This window comes from Triticum aestivum, chromosome 3A, assembly GCF_018294505.1.
Source record: "Triticum aestivum cultivar Chinese Spring chromosome 3A, IWGSC CS RefSeq v2.1, whole genome shotgun sequence".
Taxonomy (NCBI): Eukaryota; Viridiplantae; Streptophyta; class Magnoliopsida; order Poales; family Poaceae; genus Triticum; species Triticum aestivum.
Window position 1 is genome coordinate 300,176,296 of NC_057800.1, and position 9,162 is coordinate 300,185,457.

The window sequence follows — 9,162 nt, forward strand, 5'->3', positions numbered from 1 at the left end:
AGAGAGAGAGGGGAACCGAAGAATCCCTCTTAATGAACCGAAGAATCTCTCTTAATGAGCCGGATGTGTCATTGAAGAGGTGGTGAGCCGAAAAGTGCTTTGATGGGGGAGGCAGTAGACAATCCCTCTTAATGTTCATGAGGATTCTAAGCGGATATAGTAGCCATGATTGGTGTTCAAGCCCCGTTGCAACGCACATGCAATTACCTAGTAGGTTTAAGCATTGTAATGGGTTGGAACTTTAGTTTAGAACAGCCTTTTTCTCCATTTCTGTTCAACTCAGTGCTTTGTTTTACTCATTTCTGTTTGAACTTTCTTTGTTTTACTCATTGGTTCTAGAAGATGATGACCCGAATGTACTTTCATTTGTCAAGTGGAATGCCATTATAAAATAATGGTAAGTTGATGTACTACACTGGACAGGTTGGGTAATGACTCAGGTAGTCGGAGAACATCGTCAAGCTTGTTTACATGTGCCATCTGCCAGGCAGATCTTCAACCAAGTGAAGGTACATCAGTTCATGTAGGTTCAGTATTCTCTTCGAGCTCTAAGCCATGGGAAGGCCCTTTCCTTTGTTCTGATTGCCGCGACAAGAAGGATGCCATGGAAGGTAAACGACCGAGTGGCGTGAAAGTTCTGTGATCAGTTACAGTCAACCACCATTGTAGCTTCCGCAAACTCTCACCTTATTATTCACAGTGAGCATCCTTGCATTACAAAAAATTGGTTCAATTTTAGGCAATTTGGGTCGTTTAGGCTGCATTTTTATTATTATATTATGCGGGGAACTAGCCAACATTGTAAGTAGAACTTGGGAAAAGGATTTGTGAAGCTAGTGAGTAGAGGGTTCTTGAACCAACAGCAGCTCGCTTCTCGCGAGTTGAGTATGATAATCCTTCTTTATCTGTAACTTGATGCCTTTGCTTGTCAAATCTCTCGCGTTTTTCTATGTCCTTTTAAACATAATGTCTTAACATTTTCACCTGAAGGCTCCGTCTATACTTGAAAGTCTGTACCAAGTATATGTAATATGCAAACTCCAAAATAAAAGGATCCTCTTATCCGGTGAATGTCAGCTGGGAAGCATGGCAACTGCGAATGATTTGCCTGGCAATTTATGTTTGTCGAGCATGTCAACTTTAGTTGGCGAATATGGCAAAATCACTTCCGTTCATTTTTTTGCCAGGACTTTCCGTGATTGCAAACTAAAGTTGTCATCCATGCAACAATATAAATTGCCATAAAAACGTTTGATTTGCCATCTTCTCCCAGCAAACTTGAGCTGAATAGCATTACCGGAAGAAAAAAAATCACCAGACGTTGCAAACTCAAGTCTTGCTACTTTTTTGTGGAAACGGAGGGAAACCTATCGGCTTCTTCACAACGTGCGGAGACCCACGCGTCCCACCTTGTCTTTGCAAGGACAACTTCATCGTTGTTCATCAAATCGTCCTTAATGTCTCAAACCGTGGTGTATCAAATTGTCCCAAAATGTCTGGATTGGATCAAATTTGTCTGGACCGGTCTGGAACTCTGAAATCGCATAAACCGGAACCAAACCTAGTACATCACCATGAGAGAGGGCTCCCTTTGAGATTGGATCTCTCTGTTTCATGGCTCCGCGCTACTTTTTTGACGTAGATCACCGTTTCTAAATAGCTCAAGATCCATAACTTCTTTCTTGCCGCAGAAGGAGAGCCTCAGCCGACTTACCGAGCCTCCACGCCCCCCACCACATGACCAGCGTGAGGGCACTTGGTGCGTCCCCTGGGGTTCATCTTATGGTTGATGGAGTCTTTTGGTTTAAAAGAATTTTGATAAAATGTTCAGATTTTTTTGCTCTGAAATTTTTGGCCTGAAAAACAAAAACATTGGAAAATAAGAACTGGCCTTTGGCACTAGATTAATGTGTTAGTCCAAATAAAAATGATGTGAATATAGCATGAAAACTTTAAAAATTATAAATACATTTGAGACATCAGGCGTCCACTCCTTCTAGTCTCGTTGTCCATCGCCACGAGCTCGGCGTCATTGACATCGTCACTGACATCCAACTTACGCTTATTCGTATTCTGACCTGAGTGATTATTGTTTCTCCGCTTCTTCGTTGAGATGGCTCAACACAGTCCTTGCCTCTCGTGATTAGATCTTCCTCTTCGCCATTCGCATAGCGTTAGCAATCTCCATCAATCGGCTTAGGGTAAAAATATCCGAGTGACCAAGCTTTATATTCAAATCACGATACTTGACACCTTGCTTGAATGCATGAATTGCTTGACGCACAGTGACATTCTCCACCAAATTATGCAATGTAGTACATCTTTCTCTGATGCTGAAACCCAAGATAGTGAAGAGCATGAACCTAGTCATAATAATAATAATAATAATAATAATAATAATAATAATAATAATAATAATAATAATAATAATAATAATATTGACAATGATGCTCCACCTAATGATGATAATAAACCTGAAAAGGAGTAGAAGTAGAACATCAAGTTGACCTATATGATCCACCTTCTAGGAATAAAAGATCTGATAAAAGAGATTATGTTGCTAGAAAACATGGTAGAGAGAGAGAGAGAGAAAACCATGGGTACAAAACATGTCTTTTCCTAGTAAGACACTAAAATTTAGAGATGAAGAGGCATTTAATCAATTTGTTGAATTGCTTAGACCTCTATTTCTTCGTGTTCCTTTGACTGATGCTATTAAGATGCCTCCTTATACTAAGTGTATGAAGGATATACGTTTCAAAAAAAGTATATAAGGATGTTGTTACTAGAAAAATAAAAATATCCAAAGCCGAGGTATCCACTATGCTTGCTAATTATTCTTTCAAATGGAAAAAACTTAAAAAAATTAGGAGATCCAGTGTCGGGGGTTGGGTGCGACATATGCCAAAGGATGGCTTATCATGGTGGGGGCGAGTAGAACGTCGCCGGTGCCTGGAATGAGATAAGGCGAAGGCATGCACGCCGGCGAATCTTACCCAGCTTCGGAGCTCTCCGTAGAGATAATACCCCTACTGCTGCTCTGCGGGGTCTCCGCATGATCACTATGACAAAGTGTGTACACGGTTGCTCCTTGAGCTGTTTCCGGGAGGTAGGAGAAGGCAAGGTGTAACACCTCGGATGTAATTTACCTTATATGTACTCCAACTCTTGCCGTTTCCGGCGCTAAGTTATTTTATTTCCTCGGGTTCGGGTTTTTGTCTCGGTGTGTTGTTGTCGTTGTCATGCATCTTATATCATGTCATCATGTGCATTGCATTTGCATACGTGTTCGTCTCATGCATCCGAGCATTTTCCCCGTTGTCCGTTTTGCATTCCGGCGCTCCTATCTCCTCCGGTGGTCCATTCTACCTCTTTTCCGTATGTGGGGGTTAAACATTTCCGGATTGGACCGAGACTTGCCAAGCGGCCTTGGTTTACTACCGGTAGACCGCCTGTCAAGTTTCGTACCATTTGGACTTTGTTTGATACTCCAACGGTTAACCGAGGGACCGAGAAGGCCTCGTGTGTGTTGCAGCCCAACACCCTTCCATTTTGGCCCAAAACCCACCAAAACCCTCTCCATCATCTAGAGCGTTCGATCACGATCGCGTGGCCTAAAACCGCACCTCATTTGGACTCTCCTAGCTCCCTCTATGCCTATATATAGACCCTGTCCCGAAAATCCCGGGTCTTCTCTCCCCCCTAACCCTAAAAATCCCCTCTCTGCCGTCGGACAACGTCCACCCTAACCGGACGTCCCGCCGCCGCCAACCACGTTCCGCCACGTGGTGCGGAGCCGCTTGTCCTGCCGCCGGCCCGGGGAGCGTGCATCTGGCCCCCGAGGCCCATCCGGATCCGCCGCCGCCCGCCTTCGTCCTCCTCCACCCCGGCTCGCCGCGCCGCCGTAGAATCCGCGCCGGCCGCAGCCCCTCGTCGCCGGCCGGAGCAAGCTCCGCCGCGCCTCCTCGCCGTTCCGGCTCCGGCGACCCGCCGCCCAACGCCGGCGCCACCCCGACCTCGATGCCGGCGAGCCGCACCTCGCTGACCACCACCGACGCTGCCCCGGCCTCCTCCTTCATCTCCGGCATACAGGAATCCCGGTGAACAGTGCAGCTCCGGCGAACCTCGGCGTCCGCGCCGCCGATCTGGATCCAGATCTAAAGTTTGGATCGGTTGACTTTCCCCCAAAACCCTAGTTATTTTGCGTTTTTCATCATGCCGTAACTTTGCATCCGTAGCTTCGTTTTGCGCGTGTAGCATATCAAAATGTTCGTCTCAGAGAGTACACCATTTCATCTCATTGCATCATTTTCATTTGAGCTCATCTTGATGCCCGAAATGCTATTGGAAGAGAGCTATTTGAGATAATTGTCAGATCTGCTGCACCAAATAGCTATTTGTCATTTTTGCCATGATTAATGTGTGCATTATATGCTCCTGAGCTCTACATGTGTTTTGTTATATGCCATGCCATCTTTTCATAGGTGCTTACCTTGTATTTTTGTGACATGTGTGGTGACTAGCACAAGCTTGCAAAGTAGTGCATTCGTTAATGCTGATTTCAGGGACTTAGAATTTCTCTAATTCCTTGATCTGTTTTTGTCAATATGCCATATGTTCATGCTGTTTCCTAGTGATCCGTGCCTCTTTTGAGGATGATCAGTAAGGATGATTTGTTAATATTGTGGCGCTCTATCCATCCATGTCATTGTTTGCAATTATGGAGCACCCTAGCTTGAGTCAATCAAGCTCTACTTTTGCTATTTCGTGAATCCTGACAGATTGTTTATTTGTTAACGATTTTGCCGAGGATGTTGTTGTTGATCCGTGCATGCTATGTTGTTGTTCTTGCCATGTCTACCTTCTATGATATGTATTCTTGTTGGATGTATGCTTAGTTTGTCATGCCTTGCTCCGTAGTGAGTGCATCGAGCTCGTAAACATGCCTACTCGTTAACAGATTTGCATGCTCCAGTTTTTCACTAAGTCTGTAACCTGATTATGTTATTGCCATGTTCACATGCTTGCAATTGTATTTTATATTCCCTTTTGGCTCAAGGTCACTAAGGGACTTTTGTTAAGTGCTCCGAGTAGCTTCATTTCATGCCTTGCTTTGCTGTGTTAAGTTCCTGTAGCAGGTAGTTTTCTTGCTCCAAAGTGTGCTACCTGATGTTAAATTCCAAACTTGTGTTAATTCCACTAAGTCTGAAACCTGTTTACTATTTGCACTTTTGCCATGCTTGTTTGAACCTGTTAATGGATGAAATGGCCGTAGCTCAGTGTTCATTTTTTGTCAAGCATCATGAGTGGATCCCTGCCATGTATTTTGTTGTCTTGTTTGAGTGCTGTAGCATAATTATCTTGATGCATTTAGATGGCTACTTGCTGTTTATCGCAGACCGGTGCCATATTTGTTTTGCTTGCCATTTCCAAACCGTGCATCCGTTTCCGGTGATCTTTATATCGATTTCAACCGAAATCACCTCACCTTTCCAGTGGCACTCTTGGATTTCCATGTTGATGCCAGGTTCAATCATTCCTTGTCAAATCTTGCAGATGCATCACATATGGCATCCCGCATAGCATACCATGTTTGCATCATATTTGTTTGAGCTTTGCACGTGGTTGATTGTGTTCCTTTTGCTTGTTTGTCTTGTTTGGGTAGAGCCGGGAGATGAGTTCGCTAAGGAGGAGCCCGTTGAGTTTGCTTATGAGGATCCAGTCAACTCTGACAACTTTGCAGGCAAGATGATCATACCCTCGAAATCACTTCTATCTTTGCTTGCTAGATGCTCGCTCTTTTGATATGCCTATGCTACGATGCCTACCACTTGCTTATCATGCCTCCCAAATTGCCATGTCAAACCTCTAACCCACCATGTCCTAGCAAACCGTTGATTGGCTATGTTACCGCTTTGCTCAGCCCCTCTTATAGCGTTGCTAGTTGTAGGTGAAGTTTGAAGATCGTTCCTTGTTGGAACATTGTTTATTGTTGGGATATCACTATATTATCTTGTTATCTTAATGCATCTATATACTTGGTAAAGGGTGGAAGGTTCGGCCTTTTGCCTAGCGTTTTGTTCCACTCTTGCCGCCCTAGTTTCCGTCATATCGGTGTTATGTTTCCGGATTTTGCGTTCCTTACGTGGTTGGATGATAATGGGAACCCCTTGACAGTTCGCCTTGAATAAAACTCCTCCAGCAATGCCCAACCTTGGTTTTACCATTTGCCACCTAGCCTCTTTTTCCCTTGGGTTTCCGGAGCCCGAGGGTCATCTTATTTAAACCCCCCTGGGCCAGTGCTCCTCTGAGTGTTGGTCCGAACTGGGCAGCCTGCGGGGCCACCTCAGGGAAACTCGAGGGTTGGTTTTACTCGTAGCTTGACCTATCTGAGTGTGCCCTGAGAATGAGATATGTGCAGCTCCTATCGGGATTTGTCGGCATATTCGGGCGGTGTTGCTGGACTTGTTTTATCTTTGTCAAAGTTGTCTTGTAGAACCGGGATGCCGAGTCTGATTGGAATGTCCCGGGAGAAGGTTTATCCTTCGTTGACCATGAGAGCTTGTGATGGGCTAAGTTGGGACTCCCCTGCAGGGATTTGAACTTTCGAAAGCCGTGCCCACGGTTATGGGCAGATGGGAATTTGTTAATGTCCGATTGTAGATAACATGAACCTTAACTTAACTAAAATGAATCAACTGCGTGTGTTACCGTGATGGTCTCTTCTCGGCGGAGTCCGGGAAGTGAACACGGTGTTGGAGTAATGTTTGCCGTAGGTTGTTCTATAGTTATTCGTTCGTGCTTTGCCTTCTCTTCTCGCTCTCTTTTGCGAACAGGTTAGCCACCATATATGCTAGTCGCTTGCTGCAGCTCCACATATTACCTTGCCTTACCTATAAGCTCAAATAGTCTTGATCGCGAGGGTGCGAGATTGCTGAGTCCCCGTGGCTCACAGATTACTTCCAAACCAGATGCAGGGCCCGACGACTCCGTTCCAGATGATGCGCTTGAGCTCAAGTGGGAGTTCGACGAAGACTCACGCCGTTACTATGTGTCTTTCCCTGATGATCAGTAGTGGTGCCCAGTTGGGGCGATTGGGACCGTGTCGCATGTTGGGGTTGATCTTTTATTTTGGTACCGTAGTCGGACCATGAGTGTATTGGATGATTGGAATGTTATTTATGTACTTGTGTGATGTGGCGAGTGTAAGCCAACTATGTACCTTTCCCTTATTATCTATTTACATGGGTTGTTGCGAAGATTACCTTACTTGCGACATTGCTTTCAATGCGGTTATGCCTCTAAGTCGTGCTTCGACACGTAGGAGATATAGCCGCATCGAGGGCGTTACAAGTTGGTAATCAGAGCCTTCCCCGACCTTAGGAGCCCCCCTGCTTGATCGAATTAGCTGACGAGTTGAGTCTAGAAAAATGTTTTGAGTCTTTTAGGATTTATATATCGGAGAGTTAGGAATTCTTTTTACTCCCCAGTCCCTTTATCGCTCTGGTAAGGCATCCTGACGTAGAGTTTTGACTCTTCTCTTCTCAAATTTCACTAATTTTTTTAGGATCACGCGGGTATCTTGGAATCGTTCCGATCGATTTGTGACGAGAACATTGTTCTTTGTGCCTCCTGTCATGGGTTGTGGCAGTGTCCCGGGGAGTTGAGCTCCGAGGTGTTGTCGTCACAATTTTATCGTTGCAGTTCTGGAATACCTGAGTTTAGTTCGCCGACATTGAAAATCTCTTTTATGCAGTTGTTGGTGAGATAACCTCGACGCCACCCAGTACTGGGGCGGGAGTTCGGGAGTATTGACATAACTTGTATAACGGATGCTTTTCGAAGGTTGAGGTAGACGATTTCCGAAGTTTTTCTCAGTTATGTGTTGAAGGATGGATACAGCTGGATGTAGGTATTGCTAGATTTGGGTGAGATATTATGCTTCCCCTGTATTCCCAACACCTGATTGCATAACCGGAAAGGTTCGGGAGTTTCATAGGTGGGAATTCTTGTAGCTCTAGTTCTTCTTCCACGGATATTTGGTTTGAGATTGGGAGATCCTTACCAGGTATTCGTTCTTGTTCCGTACCTTGTTGATTTTATTCCTCTACCTAAATTCTAAGTGGCTTCTCAATTTATGGATATGTGACCATTTCAATTGGAATGCATTCGTTCATTTTGTTCGGATGTGAAGACTATATGTTGCAATTTCAACCCGTTTGGTTCAGCTTCAATATTTGTCTATCAATGTGCTAATGGATGTCAACCTGTTCAGGATGGCTCCTCCAACGCGTACGACTCCGAATCCTGATCCGCCACCACCACCTCCTCCTCCGGAGGCATGGCAAGCTGTGATGGCCACTACCAATGCAAACACGCAGCTGATCATGCAACTTCTTCAAGAGCGCAACCAAGCGAACCAAGGCAACCAGAGCAACAATCAGAATCACTTTGCTACACTCAACCAGTTCCTTGCTAACCAGCCAAAGACCTTCAGCAATTGTGTTGAGGCAACTGACGCTGATGATTGGCTCGTGGACTTGTGCAAGCATTTCGAGTGCAGTAACGTCATGCCTGAGGACTTTGTCAAGTTCGCTTCCTTCCAACTCAAAGACCAAGCTGCAGAATTGTTTCAGCAGTATAAAGATTCCAGAGGAGGCCGTGTGATTACCTGGGATGAATTCCGTCAAGACTTCAAAGCTCATCATATTCCTCAGATCGTGGTTGAAAGCAAGCGTGAGGAATTCCGCAACCTGAAGCAAGGCTCTATGTCTGTCTATGACTACAACAAGATGTTTCAGAAGCTCGCCCGCTTTGCTAAGAAGGACGTCCCTAACGAGAAGAGCATGATATACTAGTTCAGGGGTGGTCTCAGAGAAGAAATCCAGCTAGCTCTTGTCCTCTTTGAGCCCAGGAGGTACGATGAGTTTTACAACATGGCATTGAAGCAAGAGGCTGCTCAACTGAAGTGCGATGCTTCCAAGAAGCGAGTCAGAGATGCTACTCCTTCTTCCTCTACTCAAGTGGCTAAGCAGCAGAAGTATTGGCTTCCTCCTCCTCCGTTCCGTCAGCCTTATCAACAGAAGAGCAAAGGTGGCAGTGGATCTTCCCACCCACCCAACCCTGGCTTTCAGAACAAGACTTCGTCTCAAGCTCCAAGAT

The 9,162-nt window shown here is 45.2% G+C and overlaps 1 protein-coding gene across 5 annotated transcripts in view; it reads left to right on the forward strand.

The window, feature by feature from the left end:
* Positions 1-5,722, forward strand: part of LOC123061207 (probable protein phosphatase 2C 3) — an 11,782-nt gene extending 6,060 nt beyond the window's left edge. For 2 of the 5 annotated variants that reach the window (XM_044484181.1, XM_044484180.1), the window contains exon 8: positions 424-911. In XM_044484181.1, coding sequence (XP_044340116.1) covers positions 424-643 — 220 coding nt within the window. In that variant the 3' untranslated portion in view covers positions 644-911. Of the gene's footprint in view, positions 1-339; positions 362-423; positions 912-5,665 lie in introns of those variants that run through there. The other 3 variants (XM_044484184.1, XM_044484185.1, XM_044484186.1) reach the window with 3 other exon arrangements.
* The last annotated feature ends 3,440 nt before the right edge of the window (positions 5,723-9,162 follow it).